General features: G+C 39.6%; 1 protein-coding gene across 4 annotated transcripts in view; it reads left to right on the plus strand.

The window, feature by feature from the left end:
• Window positions 1–19,489, plus strand: part of PIEZO2 (piezo type mechanosensitive ion channel component 2) — a 286,587-nt gene that overhangs the window by 210,261 nt on the left and 56,837 nt on the right. For all 4 annotated transcript variants that reach the window (XM_030967574.1, XM_030967591.1, XM_030967583.1 and 1 more), the window contains 8 exons: window positions 4,901–5,145; window positions 8,092–8,252; window positions 9,204–9,380; window positions 9,561–9,686; window positions 11,098–11,298; window positions 12,342–12,546; window positions 12,687–12,788; window positions 13,250–13,415. In XM_030967574.1, the coding sequence (XP_030823434.1) occupies window positions 4,901–5,145; window positions 8,092–8,252; window positions 9,204–9,380; window positions 9,561–9,686; window positions 11,098–11,298; window positions 12,342–12,546; window positions 12,687–12,788; window positions 13,250–13,415 (1,383 nt within the window). The remainder of the gene's footprint in view (window positions 1–4,900; window positions 5,146–8,091; window positions 8,253–9,203; window positions 9,381–9,560; window positions 9,687–11,097; window positions 11,299–12,341; window positions 12,547–12,686; window positions 12,789–13,249; window positions 13,416–19,489) is intronic.

Raw genomic sequence — 19,489 nt, forward strand, 5'->3', positions numbered from 1 at the left:
GATCTACAGAAGCCTGTGTTTAAGGGAGTGGTGAGGGCAAGCACCTTGGCTAAGGCAGGCAAGCTGGTTGCCAAGGGGCATGGCCAGGAGGCAAGGCTGGGCTCTCACCCATGGGCAGTCAGGGACATGGACCAACAACTGAGGGAGAGGATCAGATCTGGAATTGGTAAGAGGGTCAGCCACAGCCTGGTGAGGCCCCAGCAAGTCCATGAAGATAGGCCAGGTGTGCAGTGAAGGCAGGGTGTCAGTCTGCATGTCAGGCTCAGGGTCCGGGAGGTGTGGGAGCAGGCACAGACAGCGCTGTGGCACAGCCACAACACAGCAGTGGAGCCTCAGCATGGACACAGCACCCAATGAAAGGAGAGGGACCTCTGCACCAAGGATTCCTGGCCTGTCCAAATACCCCAACAGGGCTTGGATTCAAGCAGCATATCCCCTTAAAGCCCTGTAAAGGCACTCAAGGTCCTGCCAGTGGAGGTGTGGCACTGTGTGCTCAGTTTGAATCTTGGAGACCAAATATTTGGGACATGGGTCACTAGTGTTCTGCAGAGCAGAAGGCTTTCTGTTCTTAAGGCTTTGCATGAAAGATACTTGAGAACTTCTTTTAGCTAGGAAGTTTCAAGCAATTTATAAACAGCAAAAAATTATCAAAGACAAAAGATGCTTAATAATGCATTCAATTAATTAATCTTATGCCCTAGTAAATTGCAAATAGGTGAAAGTATGAGAAATCCAGCAAGGACCCGTAGCACATGCCTGATTTTAGTGCCACTGAAATTGCTTTGTTGCCAAAAACTAGATCTATTGGTATACTTCTCATTGTTGATACCCTGTTTAATGAACCTGAGAGTAAGAAATGCTCTCAGCTAAAAGCAGTAGTGGCTGTACCTTCAAGGCTTGTTGCCTGCATTATTATTTAGTTATTTCTCTCCTTTAGTATGAGACACAATGCCTTTATGTTATTTGGGGTAATTTCCCCCTAGTATGTGGCTTCCAACAATGAAATCATATCTCACTAGCTCTGAAAATATATGGGTAGCATGTCTTAAAAATTTTAAACTCATGAAGTGTTTATATCTTAAACCTCAGTGTTGTTGGTTACAATATAATGTGATCTTGTAGTGAAAAGAAAAAAAAGAAATTGGAAAAGCAATCCTGGCAATACATAAGGAAATTTTGGAAGAAAGATTCCAAATAGACTAACTTTCCAAACAGTGGGCAGGGCATTTTATATATCCTTGGATCTCCTAGCACATGATCCAATGCTCAAGCCTACGGATGCCAATAAAAATAAGCCTACTGGAAACCAAACTCATACTGAGGCTTTATCAGGTATATATATTATACATACCAATCTTTATAACCCCATTTGCCTCCTGGATGTCCAGAACATGAATGGGAATTATATGAGTAAGAGAAAGATGAGTCCACTCATACAAAATCTTATAGAGTTACTGTGTTTCTATCCAATTTACACTGAGGTAAGTCATGAAGTCCTTGATTTATATCAGTGTGAATAGATTTTTTTCCATTATAAAAGTCACTTGGGAAGATACCTCATAAAAATCAATGCAATTGCATACATACAAAACCTGTCTGATTATATGGTTACTTTCATTTCATGGTGCATTGCCTTTTAAATGAGCACTGATGGTTTATAGTAACCAGAGATCTCTATAACATTTGAACTGAACTGAAAATTCATTCTCTCTTCTTTATCCTTTTGGTACTTTATTAGAGTTTTAGGTAAATATAAGTTATGTCATTTTAGGGAACACTGATGTTTAGTAACTTTATAGAGATTTTAATATCTTTTTAGTGTATATGCTAGCTGATCTGTGATTTAGATACGAAAATAATCAAAGAGTCCCAAAAGAGATGATTGGTAATATCTCTTTACTAAGAGTAACATTGCTTTACTTAAGGGCAAATCATGCCTTACAAATTTGGTGACCTTCTATGGTAAGGGTACAGCATAAATAGGAACAGAGTAACTGACATTGTCTACCCGGACTTATGCAAAGGGTTTAACACTATCCTGTATGATATCCTTGTCTCCAAATTGGAGAGACGTGGTTTTCATGGAATGACCACTTGGTGGATAAAGAACTGGCTGGATGGCCACAGGCAGAGTTGGTCAATGGCTCATTGTTCATGAGATCAGTGATGAGTAGTGTCTCTCAACACCAGTACTGGGGCTGAAACCATTCAAAATTTTTGTTGGTGACACAGACAGTGGGATCAAGGGCACCTTCAGCAAGTTTGCTGAGGACACCAGGCTGCGTGGTGCTGTCACACTGGAGGGAAGGGATGGCATCCAGAGGGACCTTGACACACTCAGGAGGTGGACCCATGCAAACCTCATGAGGTTCAGCAAAGCAAAGTGCAGGGTCCTACACCTGGGTCACACCTACGGGTTGGGCAGAGAAGGACAGGGAGTAGCCCTGAGGAGGACCTGGGTGTGATAGCTGATGAACAACTCACCATGAGCCAGTAACACACTCACAGCCCAGAAATGCTGGGCTGCATCCAAAGGAGCATGATGAGCACATTAACCGTGGTGATTCTGCCCCTCTACTCTCCTCTGGTGAGACCTCACCTGGAGTGCTGCATCCAGCTCTGGGGTCTCCAACATAAGAAGGCCTGAAACTGTTGGAGCAAGTGCGGAATAGAAGCACAAAGTTGATAAGAGGACTAGAGCACCTCCCTTATGAAGACAGGCTGAGAAAGTTTGGGCTGTTCAGCCTAATGAAGAAGAAATTGTTTGGAGATCTCACAGCAGCTTTCTGGTATCTGAAGGGGGGCTACAGGGAATCTGGAGAGGAACTTTTCATCAGGAATTATAGTGACAGGAGAAGGAGTATTGGGGACAAATAGAAAGAGGAGAAATTTAAGTTAGATATTAGGAAGAAATTATTTACTGTTGAGTGGAGAGACACTGGAACAAGTTGTCCAGTGTGGTTGTGGATGCCCCAGTCTGGCAGTGTTCAAGGCCAGGTTGGATGGGACTCTGAGCAACCTGGTCAGAGTATCTGGGAGATATCACTGCTGGGAGGTATCACTGCCCATGGTAGTAGATTCTTTAAGGTCCCTTCCCACCTAAACTATTTTATGATTCTGTTTTCAGTAGCCAAAGCTACTGAATAAATTCTTGAATATAAGATTTTTTCAGGTTGTTAGACACTCAGGTTCATTGCCCAACCAGTGATGAGGAATTTTAGACATGAATGTACCTAAAATGTGATTAAACTTTATTACTTGATATTTTTTGGTGTGTGAATGTCTTGTTAAACTTCTAATTTTAAATCACCTTTTCTGCTTTTTGACAATTGGCATGGTATTTCTACTTCAGGATTGTTTAGTCAGATTTCTGTTTTTTTCCTGCATTTGAGACTCCAAAGTTTCCATCTTGAAGAAACTGCAGCTCCCAAATGATTGAAAAATAATTCTGCTTGTTTGAATTTCTCATTAACTGCCTAGCCTATTCTCTTAATTTTTAATGATCAGGAAATATATATATATTTAGTTTCTTGAAATGTAAAAATCCTGAAATTGGCAGAATTTCCTGTCGAAATGGTTATAGGCCAGAATTTCACATCAAGAAAAATAAATCCCTGAGATGGTACTATGGCATTTTAGAACAGCCTTACAGGTGCTTGAAAGTATGCTGAGTGTAGTAATTTCAATAGCATAACCAAACATTTAATGACCTAATCATACACTTGCCAAAGGGAGACTTCATTGCAAGGAGTCATATTCAAAGGGAAAGTGAGATTTCTGCAGCTATGGGAGGTGAGTCCCAACCTCACAGTTTTGGGAGAAAAAAGAAAACCATAAGAAAATATTTATCTTCTCTACTAAAGAAAATATATATACTGAATAATCTCAGGGGGAAAAAAGGCATCATGGCGCTAGAGAAATATTGTTTCTGTGTTAAATCAGTCATATCCCAGTTTTGGTAGTGTGAAGTTTACTGATAGATTTAGATGGAGACTATTATAAATTAAAGAAAAATTCTCTGTGAGATGTGGCAAAGAGAGAGAGAATGAATGGCACTATCAAAGACAGATATTACAAAAATGTTCTGAAGGTGCAGCCATGGATATCGTGCTTTTGTTTGTTCCCAAAACGGTAGCTGGAAGAAAAATTGCAAATTCCTTGGCTTTTCAGGTGCATCTTTTAATTGGAGGAAGGTGGAAATGCATTTACAGTGATAGGTCAGATACTTGTGGTGGTTCAGCTGCATTACTCAGAGCATGGTACAGCACTGACCACGTTTAGCACTGGTGTAAATAGCTTGACCCCTTTCCATCTGTGCTGCAAATCCACGTTTCTTTATAGAAGCACCCCGTGAATGTCATGATGGCATGCTCTTGGCATCAGAAGGCTTCTGCAGATGGAGTAGGAGAATGCTTTATGACTTGTGATGTAGCATGACGTATTTGTCAATGACCTTCTTCTGTAACCCCTCTGTTCTCATCTCCCTTTTTCTTTCTGTTCCAATTACTTTGAGCAGCCTCAAGAAAAAAATACCAAACCACCAAAATGAGTAAGTCCCCTGTGAAGTCATGAAATGTTTCCTCTTAATGTCATTTCATGCTTCTACATCTTAAACTCTGACCATTTTCTCCAGTGGGGAAAATGTCAAGTTTAAGTGTCAATACCACTCATTACTAACTAACCATTAGTATCTGAGTGAGAAGTAGTTACTAATACATTCCAACGACCCAATTTTCAATGTGTGTTTGGAGAGAGTACCAGAATCATTAACTGTTCTACTTCTAAGGCATTTTCCATGAACAGTTAATTCTTTTCTAATCAAACAGTTTGAAAAAGAAAAAGAAAAAGACTGCGATGTCATTACTACTCAGTTTGCTGACATGCTACTCTTTACCTACAGACTGGTGCACCAAGATGGAAGCCTGCCTGACATAACTATGGTGAATCTAACAGCCAGCAGAGAAAAGGAAGAGGATAAAATGCTGGAAGAGGCTGGTGAGAAAAGAATGGAAGAGCCAGAGGGGGAGGGAGGGAAAGGGAGGGTCAAAAAAGGAAAAGAAGAAGAGAAGGAAGATGAGGATAAAGAAGATGATGATGATGATGACGACAATGAAGACAATGAATCAGAAGAAGAAGAAACTACAGGTAAGCTCTACAGAATGCAAATTTTTCTTCCCTCAGTCTTAATTAATAGTGTCAATAGGTGTTTTGTTTTTAGTCTTCTCTGTTAACTTCAATCACCAGGTTTTCCTTCTAGTTTCACATACAGCCTCTGTCAAAGAGCCTGAACTGAGCAGATGGCTACTTGTTAATTATTCAACAGGATACAGGCTCTTCTTGGGAAAAACTGTAATTTGGGATGCTGAGAGGAAGAAACCAACAGAAACCCAGTGCCCATTTCTTCTGGGTGATCTGGGTTAGATTATTTGAAGGCTACCCCAAATCCTAAGTACTTCTTTAGAGCAAAATCTCCTTACAACAAAGAAAATACTACACATACATATTTAATACCTGATACTGCATGCTTTCAAGGCACCTCTCCCCAGAAGTCCCAATGGCTTTGCTTCATTATTTATGTGCACATTAGTGTCATATTTTTCACTTCTGAATATGGAATATGTAATTGATGCCAGATGAATATAAAAAAAGCTTGAGGGCATGGGTATGGCTTATACTATCATCCTTGATATCTGACCTTCTAAAATTAATTATTGCCATAACTCAGTTTATAATATGAGCCAAAAGTGAAACTAGGAAAGAGCACTTAACACACAAGGAAGATGTATTCTTTGGAAAAGGCCTTACTACAAATTTAGTTACTCATGACAGTAATCACAGGACTGTAACACCTAAATAGGGAGAGGATCTTTGTCAAGGCAAAATGGCAGCACATCAGGCTTAGCAGCCCTAGGGAGTCAGGGAATCATTCTTAAGATCATTGAGTCCAATCATTAACCCAGCACTGCCATATCCACCAAATCATGTCCATTAAACCGTGTCCCTAAATGCCACACCTATACAACTTTTAAATGCCTCCAGGGACGGTGACTCCACCACTTCCCTGGACAGCCTGTTCCAGCACCTGAACCTCAGCTGAAACAACTTACCTTTCTTGGCTGGAACAGCTGTCGTCACAGAGGTGGTCATGGGCCATGGAAACCTTTACTGGCCAACCTTCATACTGTCTGTGAGGGGTGAGGGGTCTGGTACACTCCAGCCATCCCAGCTTGTTGGAAGGGCCTTAGGAAAGAGACCAGCTGGTGGACGTTACTCTGTGCAGTGACTCATGCAAGCAGGGAAGCAGGGAGCTGCAGCTGGTGTTACTTGGAATAGCACAAAGGGATCCATCTTTAAGCTGCACATGGCATTTATTTCTACTGGGGTTATACCATTTTTACACAGCCATGTGGCTGGAGCTTTGACATTAAACACATTAATGTGTGCAGACTTCACTACAGAGTGTTGCACAATCTTTCAGTAGATGCAGTCAGGCCTGTATTTTATTCCCTGTGTGTGTGTTGCCTGGCCATGCTAGACAGAGCTCCTTATCTGCCTGCTCCACTTAACTGGCACTGTTTGGATACATCTTGCATGATGCAACACTGCAAATGAAAACAAATGCAATGAAAGAATGAGTGAGAACATCTAACTCTGTAAAGACTTCTCTTAAATACTGTCATTGTGCTTATAAAAACACATGTAGGATTACAGTTCTGTAGCTTAATTAATTTCTCAAGTTTAATTACATGCTTACAGAATTCACATCACTCAGAATTCTTATGAGGATTTTCTAAGTTATGCTTGGAGAAAAAACACAAAGGAAAGGAATGGAATTTAGTTGTGAGGTGTTCCAGAAGTCTGGTATTTCACACAAATGTGCATGTGTTCTTCACACAAATATGCATGAGTAACCAACTTGGTGTGCTTTACATATAAAACAAAGTGATAATTTGAAATAATTTCATAAAGAAGGTGGTAACTCCTTTGCATTTTTACCAGCTTAGACAATGATGTGCTTTGGTATCACTTGCAAATGTTTCCATCTCTGATATAAAGAATGTTCTCACAGCATGCAAAATCCCTCCTAATCTCCAAAATGCTTCTGAAACCCTGAATGCAGTGTGAAAACTCTGTACTAATATGTACCAGCCAGATGAAACAGTTTTACAGCCAGCCCACAAGCAAAGTGGTCACTTAGAGAGCGCTGTTCAGCAAATGCATTGTCATACACACTCACATGTAGCAGGTGATGCCACAAGCTTGCTCACTGGAGTACTATTTGGGAGGCTGGCTTTTTTAGCCAAACACCCCTGTGAAGGGATACTTTCACCCAACTTCATGATCTCCCCTTGATAAAGCTTTTTCAACTGAGGGAAATATTTGACTGGGCTACAGTTTGCCTTTCTTGATTTAGATGTCCCGGGAAGGCACAGGTCACACTCTAAAAGGCTGTGCTGTTTTCAAGGCAGTTTAGATAATTCTGAAATCTAAAAATGTCCATATTAAATTGTCTCAACCCTTGTGACAGGAATCCAAGTCCTAGAGTGCATGGATTTCTTCCAATCAGGCTGAAAAGCTTTCTGAGTTGTAGTAGTAGTAGTAGTAGTAGTAGTAGTAGTAGTAGTAGTAGTAGTAGTAGTAGTAGTCTGTGCTTTCTGAAAATAGGCCAGATCCATAGCTTCCAACATCAAAAAAATTTTTATTTTTCTGAGCTGGAGAAGGACCAGGGCTGGAATTAGTTCCTGAGTGAGATCTCTAAGCTTAGATCCAAAAACACTGGAGGACAAGAGTCCAAAAAGAGCTCTGATGAGAGGAATGAAAGCAAAATTGGCAAGGGAGGCCACCACTGCTGCTTTTGAAGTGCAGAATCTTTCTAGAGAATGTGGATCAGAAGGAAAGCACCCCAGCTAAGTGGGCTTCAACCCCACTTTTAGTTAGTTCACCACAGAGCTGTGCCTTTATCCTCCATCTTATCTTACTCTAAGGCTTAGAAGAGAAGCAGAAAGATTGTTGTTGTCTAGTGGAGTATTCAATTTCACAGAGACCTTCTGGTTTTGTCCTTACAATGGTTCTGCTTGAACATCCCTGCAGACTTGAGGAACAAGTGGCATCTGGTGATTGACCGCCTTACAGTGCTGTTTTTGAAATTCCTGGAGTATTTTCACAAGATGCAAGTCTTTGTGTGGTGGCTGTTGGAGCTGCACATCATCAAAATTGTTTCCTCTTACATCATCTGGGTCACAGTGAAAGAGGCAAGTAAACATCCACTGTCAAACTCTTACGCATCATGTCAGCATCTGCCATGGGGTTGCACACCCAGGTGTAGGGAGAGGTCTTCCCCCTGTCACCTCACTGAAATTGTGGGATCCAGCTGGGTTTGTTCACCTGCTGGCAACCTGCCTTGACATCTTCCACATTCTCTCTGTTTCAAGAGTCTCAGCCTCCTTTTCTCCAGGTAATACCTTTTCTCCAGGTATTAAAATTTTAGTAGTCCAATTATTTGGATTTAAGAGACGTACCCTCTCTCCTACTCAAGCAGTTTGTGGATACCATCCAAGGATGGAAGGCATAGAAAAGGACTGGGAAGGTAAAGGTAGAAAAATTGCTTAAACTTGATCTGGTTCTTAAGAAACAAGAATGTGGAACTATGCCTGAAGAAAAAGGGAGCAACATTTTCAGCTGTGCTTTTGGTGTGGGCAGTGTGAGTTCTGTAGGTGACACAGCCATTTCATAAACAGGATAGTAAGACAGGATTCACTAAAAACAAAAAGATATCACTTTTCTCTTTTTTTTTTTTTTTGTGGGGGCAAAGTCAAGAGGATGAAGGTCTCTCATCACATGGATCTGTGCCATTTCTTCTTTGTTTCATGAGTATTAAAGCAGCAGAAGCTGCATGTGGGTTCATTATATTTCACATCTGTTGATAAGGAAGATTGGAGTTTTGTGGCTCTAATAGTATTAATATTATGTCGGTGGTAAATATCTTCCTAAACCAATTGTAAAGTTCTTCCTTCTTCACTCTGCTACTTTGTGTCTGTGTTACTGTGGGCATTGTTGTAATTTATTTTTTCAGAATTTTCCTCAAAGTTTCTGCATGACCCTTTCTTTTGATTTTTTTTTTTTTTACCTGTTGTGGAAAAGGTAAAACTTTCTCAGTTTTTTTGTTACTCCATGTAATTTCTGTACTGTTTTTGTGCTTTCAGGTGTCTCTGCTTAACTTTGTGTTTTTAATTGCCTGGGCTCTTGCTTTGCCATATGCACAGTTTCGCCCACTGGCATCAAGTATCTGCACTGTTTGGACATGTGTAATTATTGTCTGCAAAATGTTGTATCAGCTTACATCTATTGATCCCAAGGACTTTTCCAGAAACTGTACATTGGTGAGTACAAATGCATATTAATTAAAAAGGTTTGACTGCTGTCTACTTCAGTGAAGGAGAGCAAAAGGAAGCATATCAACTACAAAAATAACAGTTCACCTGATGTATTATTGTTGATTATCATACCCTTCCCAAGCACTCTTAAAGTAATGTTTTATAACTGTTGCATTTTCTTTTTAGCCAGGAGAGAATGAAACTAAAGTCAATTTAGAAGAATTGAAAACCTCAGTGCTCTACAGTGGGCCAGTTGATCCTTCAGAGTGGGTTGGATTGAGGAAGTCTAGTCCCCTCCTTGTGTACTTAAGGGTAACTTCTTTGTTGTCTGTATTCAGATATTCTTCTTATTTGTGATGAAAGTAGCATTGTCTTTGAAATAAATAATCTGTCACACACACAAAAAAATGTAATGCAAACCTTTGATAATAGGGAAGTACACAGGGAAAGAGGCAACAGAAAACCACATCTGTTATACAGAACATTTCCAGGAGGGATTCAGTACCAATTAAGTTATTCTTTCATGTAGAATTATCACTTTTGGACTCTACCATCTGTTAAAAGCTTTTTAAGAAATGTGGTATTTAAGAACTCTAAGTAATGAAGAGATACATGGCTTTCAGGTGCCAAAGGACTGGTGGGTCTAATTGGGGTAATTGCCCTGAATGACAGTGTGTGCTAGAAGTTAATTTTTCTAAGTGCTTATTCCTTAGCCACAGTTTAGAAAATATAATGAGTTAAGAGAATCATTCATTCAAACACTAGTAAATGGATGTCTTTTGTTTTTCTTCTTGATTTTGGTTGATGCCTGTGAGCAATGTTTTATTATTCCTGTCTTGATTAAAAAACTTTACTTACAGTGAAAATGTGCCAAGTCCTGGGGAAAAACATACCTGTTATTAATTTATAGAATCTCTCACATTCTATATACACAGTTTAAGGTTGAGAGAAAATATAAAAATCCCATTGGCACCTGTTTCAGGAGTTTCTTGTCCCAAATATTTCTCAAAGAACAGAGATCTAGAGTTTGCCACTTCTGCTTCAGTTATGACCTCCTTGAGGGACTTTCTCTGAGCTGGTCTTTTTACCAGATTTTGCAGTTATTTAGTACCTCTCTTCTATTGAGCATAGGGCAGATATCCCTCCTGAGATAAATAAAAAATCAATTTATAGCCACCCTTGACTGTGTCTTAGTCAATCTGGCTTTGGGACAGAAGGAGCTGTGCCTGAGAGAAGCCTGACAGATAGACTGTTCATGTGAAAGAGTACCTAGGTTAAATTTGCTCTACCCAACATCCTTGTTTTGGAAAGTTAGTGCTTGATAAACCTCTGCACATTATTTTTGTGTGTGTTTGTGTCTTCTATCACCTGCCAAACAAAACCTGATATCTTAAGAGAATCTATGAAATATGAGATGGCATGTTGATGACGTTTTCCTTCCCTTCATTTCCACAACTAGTTTTTACTGTAGTATTTTTTAATTAATGTCTTTATATGTGTCTTCTGGATGTCTGTATGATTCTTCAAAATCCCAGAATTGGTGTAAACTTTAATTTATTTCAATCATAGTAGCTGGGAATAGGTGCCAGTGCATTTTGGAGTGCAGAAGTCCTCAGTGATAACATCAATTTGAGTATTAATGGGTTTATACTTATCACAAAATTTTATAGCTTCTTGTGGCTTTGACTTTTATTTAAAATTCTCCTGATTGTGTCTCCCATAGAATAATTTACTGATGTTGGCTATTCTGGCCTTTGAAGTTACAATCTACCGTCACCAAGAATACTACAGATGTCGAAATAACCTCACCGCACCTGTGACTAAAACCATTTTCCATGATATTACAAGAGCACATCTGGATGATGGACTTGTAAACTGTGTCAAGTATTTCATAAACTACTTCTTCTACAAGTTTGGTTTGGAGGTAAATATGCATTACTTTTCTTTAGATTAACATTCCAAACCTTTTGAATGTGTTATTCTTGAATAGTAGCTTGGGTTGTGTTTGACATCTAGAGGCTTATTAGTCATCATTCATGTTAGTCATCTCTGTTCCCTTACCTTGTCTGTTTGTTCATGTGCACATGAAATGTACTTTCAAAAAATCTTTCCATAAATAGTGATTTTTCACAATTTTCTATGCCTATTTCAAGGAGGCAATTCCCAGAGTAATGCATCCTAAATTTTATCAAAATGATGCCCTTGACCTATCTGTTAAACATTACCACCACTCTGATCAATGGAGTAAACTGTTCACAGCCATCTGAGGATTAAGAATGACTGAAAATTTAAAAAGCCCAGCAAGTTATTTCCTTTGGGAAATAATTTCAAATCATACTAATCTGGGGAGAGAGAAAGCCAAAATAGCATAGTGCGCTGAATAAATGAAGTTTTCACAGAGTTTCAAAACATGTTTCATGGAACTGAGTGAAAGGACTGCTTTCAGTGAAGCCAGAGAACAGAAATGCTGAAATGCAGAGCCTTTAGAATAATGGAAAACTAAAGCTGTCTTGCAGAAATTGACTGGATTTGTCTATCACTGATAGAAGCTGTATGGTCCAAATGCCTTGTCCATTTCCTACACGATAACATGTTTTAGTTATACCAATCTTAATAGTTCCTCTTCATTTCCACATCTGTACATCCTATCGAATTATGTGGCTGTGCAATGTGTTCTTTGCTTGGCAACAATTAAACAATTCACATACTAGCAATTGTGACAAGGCTCTTTCCTTCTGGTATCTTTAGATATCACACATACTCAAGGCAGAAGAGTATAAAAAAGTTGGGTGTTTGGGTGGAGTGGTGGAAATTGGAGTGGTGGAGCATGTTGTTTTGCACAGGGTTCTTGCAGTCAGACACAGGCGCATCCAGGGATTCTGTCAGGATCCACAATAATTTATTATTGCTGTATTGACTAGTCATGAGATTGTAAAAGTTGTTTATGTTTCTTTACTTTGTTTCCAGACCTGTTTTCTTCTATCAGTGAATGTAATTGGTCAAAGGATGGATTTTTATGCAATGATTCATGCTTTCTGTCTGATTGCTGTGTTGTATCGACGTAGGAGAAAAGCTATTGCAGAGATCTGGCCAAAATATTGCTGTTTTCTAACATGCATCATTACATTCCAATACTTCCTTTGCATTGGCATCCCACCTGCTCCTTGTAAAGGTAAGGACACCCTTTATGTAAAATTACTGCTTGTTGCTTTTATAGAAAAAATGCTGGAAAATTGGCAAGTGTTCTGCAGAAAAGGATTAAGTAATTGTTATGAAGTACTGATTGAATTTTTGCATGTTCCTGCCACACAGACTATCCATGGAGAAGTGGCAATGCCAATTTCAACTCCAACATCATAAAGTGGTTATACTTTCCAGACTTCATTGTGAGACCAAACCCTGTCTTCCTTGTGTGTAAGTATTTTAGCACATTGTTATAAAGTGTTTATATATCCTTTGCTTAAATCATCTGTACAGTGGAATTTGAAGCCAGCCTTTCATTTACACTTCAGTAGCAAGATGACAGATTTTTTGGGTGATTGAATACTAAGCATGGCTTTAATGTAGTAGAAAAATTCACAGAGTTTGTAATTTTTGCATCTGCTTTTCCTGTATCCCTTTTTTAATAATTCAATGTAAAAATGTATGACTATTTCCCCTTTTTCCATTTATTTCTCCATAAAAGTCATAGACAATGACAGGTCAAAAAACCTAAAGGCATTAATAAATTTCAATTCACAGTTGATTGCATTGAAAACCACTCAGTGTTGGAGGTTCAAAGTGTGGGAAAATGGTCTGGTAACTACATTATGATACATCTCCTTACACCTATGCTGATGACTGAGTTTTTCCTTGAAATCACTACTTTCTCCTAGATGACTTCATGCTGCTTCTGTGTGCATCCTTGCAAAGGCAGACATTTGAGGATGAAAATAAAGCTGCAGTACGGATCATGGCTGGAGACAATGTGGAAATTTGCATGAACCTTGATGCAGCATCTTTTAGCCAGCATAATCCTGTTCCTGACTTCATCCACTGCCGGTAAAAACTGGATCTTAAACACTTGGAAAATACAGTGCTTCCTTTTCATAAAGTTCACTAGGCTAAAAGTCGTTCTCACAGCTTCCAATTTTACTTGAAATTTGTATTCATGTATGTTCCCATGTAACATACTGCTGTATTAGAGAGCAGATAGTTAATTTCTGGGTACTCAGCATCTGGTTTAGAACAGGGTGGATGCAAACACATCTTCCTAAAACTGATGATTGTTTTAAGTGCTCTCCAGAGAAGTTCAGTGATAAATTTGCCTGAAAGCCTGCATTCACAGAATCATAGACTTGTTTAGTTTGGCAAAGGCCTTTAAAGTCATGTCTCACCACTGTCTTAGACAACCAACACATTGCAAAATATTCACCTTTAGGTCACAAGTTCTTGCATGCTATCTGTGCACATGTGGATTTAGAAAGTTTGAGAAAAAGAGTAGTTTGGCTGTTAGATTAATCTAATCCTCTATATTTCCAACTCCATAAAAAATCTTGGTGCTCAAATCTGAGTTTCCTTCCATGAACGCCTAGTGGGGCAGCATTTATGGTGGACTTAAGCGCTCTGCTGTTTTTCCCCCAAACACAGACATGTTAGCAAGAATCCATTGTAGTCTGCAGTTTTCCATATACGTGTTTAATCCCAACAAGTCATCAGTTGTGTCCTGTGGAGTTGTTGTTTAAGCACAATCAAAATGATACTCTAAGAGACTGTCCTTTGTGCTATTTCATCTAGGCATAAGAACCATAAAAATGTCTTGGAAGGACAACTGACATGTCCTTCTGTTCCTGAGCACTGCATACAAGGTTAAGAAGGTGAATAACATATGAAGGGGCAGAGTTTGAGGCAGTCTGTTCTGAACAGCCTTCAAACAATGGAACTGTTCCATTGTGTGATCATTTCAGAAAACACATATTAGCTCAGCTCTTCTAAATTTTGCTGGACATGCTCTTATTTGAAGTTGTCTCTGAAAGTTAATGCACTATCACAAGAGTAAATGGGAAGAGGAAGATTTCTTAGCTGTGGTGTTCTGTCAGACTTGATCTGTGAATGCATGTTACCAACAGGTGTCTGAGTATGACAGGAATACAAAAATGTGTAGAACTATTGTCCATAAGAATCCTTCTTTTGATGACAGGCTTATTTCTTTTACTAGACAAGTGGTATCACTGGAAGTCCTACTCAAGATCTTTAGGACGATCCTGCTATTTCTGTTACATTGAAACATTCAATTGACTCATTTGTTCAGAGATTTATAGTTGCTACTGGGCAAAGGTTGAGCAGTTCTTCCCCTTGAGAATTCCAGCCTACACAGTGAACCCAGTGCTGTAGATTCTGTAAGCAGGAAGGGACAAATATTAATCTTTCTTCAAAAGGCTTCATCAAATGAGAATGCTTTCTAAAAGATAGCTAACAAATAGGGCTTGGTTGAGAGGAAATGTAGTGGAGATTGCCTGAGTTTTTCTCTTGCCACTGCAGTTGTGTCCATCTTAGCAAAAGCTGATGCAGCAGTTGCATTGGGCACACTGATATGTTTAGTCACTGGTAAAAACCATCACTGGTTTCTGACAGAAAAATCAAATTTTCTTCCCTAAGTCCAGAAAAAAAAATAATTCTGAAAAAAACTCGTTACTGATGGGAGTGTATTTTAACGCTGTCTTCAGAAGAGAAAAAGACAAGAAAATCACTGTTTTTTAAACAGCTTCTTTTGTGATCTTTTCAATGTTCTCTGGAATCTGATAGGTAATTCTAAACATCCGTATAAGATATACCCAAATGGACAAACATGAAACTTTGAAGCGTAGAAGATATTTGAAGATTTTGGGTGGTAATTGGAGTCAGGAAAGCAAAGTTCAAGCTGAACTGGCCTTCTACCCCTCCACAACCCTTTGGGTTAATTTCTGTGGTTTGGTTCATGTGCATGGGATGCATCAACTTGAAGCCATTGGTGGCAGGACATCCACTCAGACACACTGCTGGGTGTGTGCTGACCAAGGAGACCTGTGGAGAGGTGATTAACAATATGCAACCATTTAATTGGAAGTTTGCTGCATATATTAGGAAGTAGGTAATGTAACTGATTGAGAGTACAAAAAGCCCCAGAAAATGAAAAAACCCATTAGTGGAGGTAAGCTGAACAAATAGGTTGCAATCACTTTATATTATTTCCACCTAAATGTCAAAAATCTGTGAAATCATTTCATGTGACACTTTTATGTTGTGTGAATAAGGAGAAGAAGGAAAACAAGGCAGAAAAAGAGAAAAGAACAGGGATATTTTTGTTGGAAAAATGAATCATTAATTACTAGAAAACCCATTAATTAACACATTCAGGAACAAAAGATATTCCTGTTTATAATATCTTTTCTTGTAAATATTTGGGCAGGGAATCATGGAATCATAGACTGGTTTGCATTGGAATAGAAGGGACCTTCCATTTCAAAGGAAGATCATCTGATTCCAGCCTTGCAAGCAAGGGTAGTGCCATCTTCCACTAGACCAGGCTGCTCAAAGCCCCATCCAACCTGGCCTGGAACAGTTGCAGGGATGAGGCATCCACAACTCCAGCTGACCTGTTCCGGTGCCTCATTACACTCTGAGTAAAGAATTTCTTCCTAATATCTAATCTAAATCTCTCCTCTTCTAGCTTAAAACCCTTCCTCTTGTCTTATCCCTGTATCCCTGTGTAAACACTTCACTCCTTTTTTTATAGGACACCTTTAATTACTAGAAGAATGCAATATGGTCTCACTAGAGATTTTTCTCTTGGCTGAACAACCCCAACTCTCTCACCCTTTCCTTATAGGAGAGGTGCTCTGACCATGTTCTTGGACCTCCTCTGGGCTCACTCTAACAGACTGAGGACCCCAGACCTGAACACATTACTCCAGATGGTATCTCATGAGGACAAAGTAGAGTGGGAGGATCACCTCCCTTGACCTCTTTTGAAGCAGCCCAGGATACAGCTGGCTTTCTGGGATGTGAGTGCAAATTGTCAGCTCATTTCCATCTTTTCGTCCATGAGAACCCGCAAGTCCTTCTCATCAGGGCTACTGTCAATGAATTCCTCTCCCAGTCTGTGCTCATGTCTGGAATTTCCCTGACTCAGATGCAGGACATTGTGCTTGGACTTGTTCAACTTTATGAGGTTCATATGGGCTCACTTCTCAAGCTTTGCCAGATCCCTCTGGATGGCATCCCGTTCTTCTGTTGTGCCAAATGAATCATTCAGCTTGGTGCCATCTGCAAACTTGCTGAGGGTGCACTTATTCCCACTCTCTGTGTCACTGATGAGGATACTGAGGAGCACCTGTCCCAGGTCAGAGCCATGAGAGACACCACTCGTTACCTGCCTCCACCTGGACATAGAGCCATGGTCCCCAGCTCTCTGGCTGTATCCATTCAGCCAATTCTCTATCCATTGAATAGCCCATTTGTCAAATCCATGTCACTCCAGTCTAGAAAGACAAGGATGTTGTGTAGGACCATCTTGAAGGTGTTACAAAAGTCCAGGTAGATTACATTTCTCTATCTGTTGACCTTATAGTGTTGCAGTCATTCCATCATAAAAAAGCCACCAGAGTGGAGAGGTACAATTTTGCTTTAGTGAAGCCATGCTAGGATCACCTTCTTGTCTTGCATATGCCTTAACATTGCTTCCATGAAGACTTGCTCCATGATCTTCCCAAACACAGAGGGAAGGCTCACTCATCTGTAGTTTTACAGGTCTTCCTTCCACCCCCTTTTAAGCTATAACTTCTCTCTTTTTTTTTGGTTTTTTTTGGGGTTTTTTTTGTAGTGTTAGGTGCATGACTGTGTAATGGGAACATGTAGGGTGGTGTCCCTAAGTATAAACATACCTTTTTTTAGTAGGAACTTCATAATAGTTCTTGTGTTCTTCAAGGTATCTTACCTTTCTTTGAGCTCTTAAGTGTTTCTTTCAATGCTTTCACTACAATACAGATTATTCCAGACTTTCAATTACGTTATTTTTGAGAGGTTACACTGCACACATGCAATCCTAAATGCCTAATTTGCTTCAAAGAAGCACCAGTAGAGAGGCCAATAGATGACAGTACCTTAAGGTGACTGAATATTTTATTAGGAGTTATAAATCTTTAAAAGAAGGACTCTCAAGCTCTGGGTAATCCACTGAAGATCTACCTCAGAAGTAAATGTGTGTATCTGGCCTTCATCCAAGACAATTTGGAACTGAGAGGGCCTTGTCTAAAAACGTTTCTTATGCTTTTCAAGAGAAGTTTGAGAATGGTCTAAACATTTAGTAGTATGGACAAGAACTTGCTTCAAACCTTATCCAAGCAAGTGAAATTAATAATGGCATTTCTCCAAAAGTCAGTCAGAAAGAGCCAAACAGTAAGAGAAGACAACCTGGTTATGAATAAATTATGAAGCAGAAGAAAAAATTTTTTTAAAAGTTATGCTTGATATTCTTGTGTTTTCTGAGAAGCCTGATGTGTATTTACTGCTATGTAAAAGAATGGCAGCTGCAGACCAAAGCACCCTTTCTGAAGTGTCACTTTGCTTGAGAAGATACTACTTGGTCACTGTTCTAGTAGACATGGATAAAAAAACTTGTAACTGCAACATAAACAATGGCAGAAGAAGAACATATTTCCAAAATGCTTCATTTTCTTCTCTCTGGAGAAATACTTGAGTTTAACATTGATAAATAGTCTAAGTAAGAGATTTCCTGAAATTTTCTTGTCTTTCAACCCCCAGATTTCCCAGGGGATATATGCTTGACCCCAAATGAGTGCACATCCAAAGGACTTTGAAACAGAAATAAGAACAAAGAATAGAAATAGGAGCTTTTAGAATGACACAGGATTTAAAGCAACCTCACTGAGGATAATCCTTTCCCACAGTCTCTCATGCTGGAAAATTCTCATTTCAGTTCCCAAGCAGTTTTCAGACATTCTCTTAGACATTTTCAGGGGGAAAAAAGCTTGGGATTGTAATCTGCCTTTTTCCACTTAGAAGCAGAAACAGTCATTGAACTGTCTTCTTTAATACCTGTACTCTGGGAACCATTATGAGGGCAGTCAGGTGAAGTGTCTGAAAGGCAGCTGTAATGCCAGTTTTGGAACTGTGTTCCAACTTATGTTAGTGAGATAGGACCTGCAAATGAACATTACAGGCTTCCTGTCATATTTAAAGCAGATAAACATTCTATTGCTAAAAAATGAGTTTCAACAAATAACACAGTTGTGAATTTGGGTATTTTTAAGGTGGATACAAGCATGAAGGGAGGACTTCACTGGTGAGAAAGTAATCGTAAAAGAATATCAGTTCCTTGAGAGGATTTAACAAAAGTAGTAAGAAATAAGACCTATGGGATCCACAACACTAGATTTGAAGAAGTCCATTGAAATAAGGGAGGTAGTTCTCAGAACATTAGGTGTTGCTATTGGCAGAGGGAAAATCAACAAAACTCCCTTCTGAAAGCTGAAGCAGAGCTCCGGGGGAGGGTTTGAAGATGGAAGCTGGGTTGGGAACATTAGCAATGTTGAGATTAGAAGGGGAAATAAGCTCTGATGCAGGGTCACACAGGCTGCTAAGAGTGTAAGAAATAGGAAATATGGAAGAAAGAAAGAAGAAATTTGGGAGTAGGTGAAGCTCACTGAACAGATATGTACAGGGGCAGTAGCTCATCAGAGAAGGCTACAGGAGGAGCTTTGGGGTTATATGAAGGTGGGTATCATGCTCAAAACAGGGGGCTGCTAGGGAAAAACAGTGAAACTACACAACAGCAGCTCCTCCAGCATGAAGAACCCTTGAGCTGCATCGATCACCAAAAAAGGCTTTCACCACTGTATAAGCAGAAGTGTGTTCTTCCCCTAAATTTCAAGGCAGGACATTTGGCTGAGGACAAATACTTTTCCTGAAAGGGATTATTGGCTGCAGCATCAGCACCTCTTGGTGCCTACAGGCAGAGGTCCAGACACTAGGCTGATCATAGCCAAACACATCATGTAGCATGCCAGGAAAACAACTACACCTAGAGCAATCTCTGCAACAGGCTGCACTGTATTACAGTTAAAGATTAATTCCTG

This window comes from Camarhynchus parvulus, chromosome 2 (assembly GCF_901933205.1).
Source record: "Camarhynchus parvulus chromosome 2, STF_HiC, whole genome shotgun sequence".
NCBI lineage: Eukaryota > Metazoa > Chordata > Aves > Passeriformes > Thraupidae > Camarhynchus > Camarhynchus parvulus.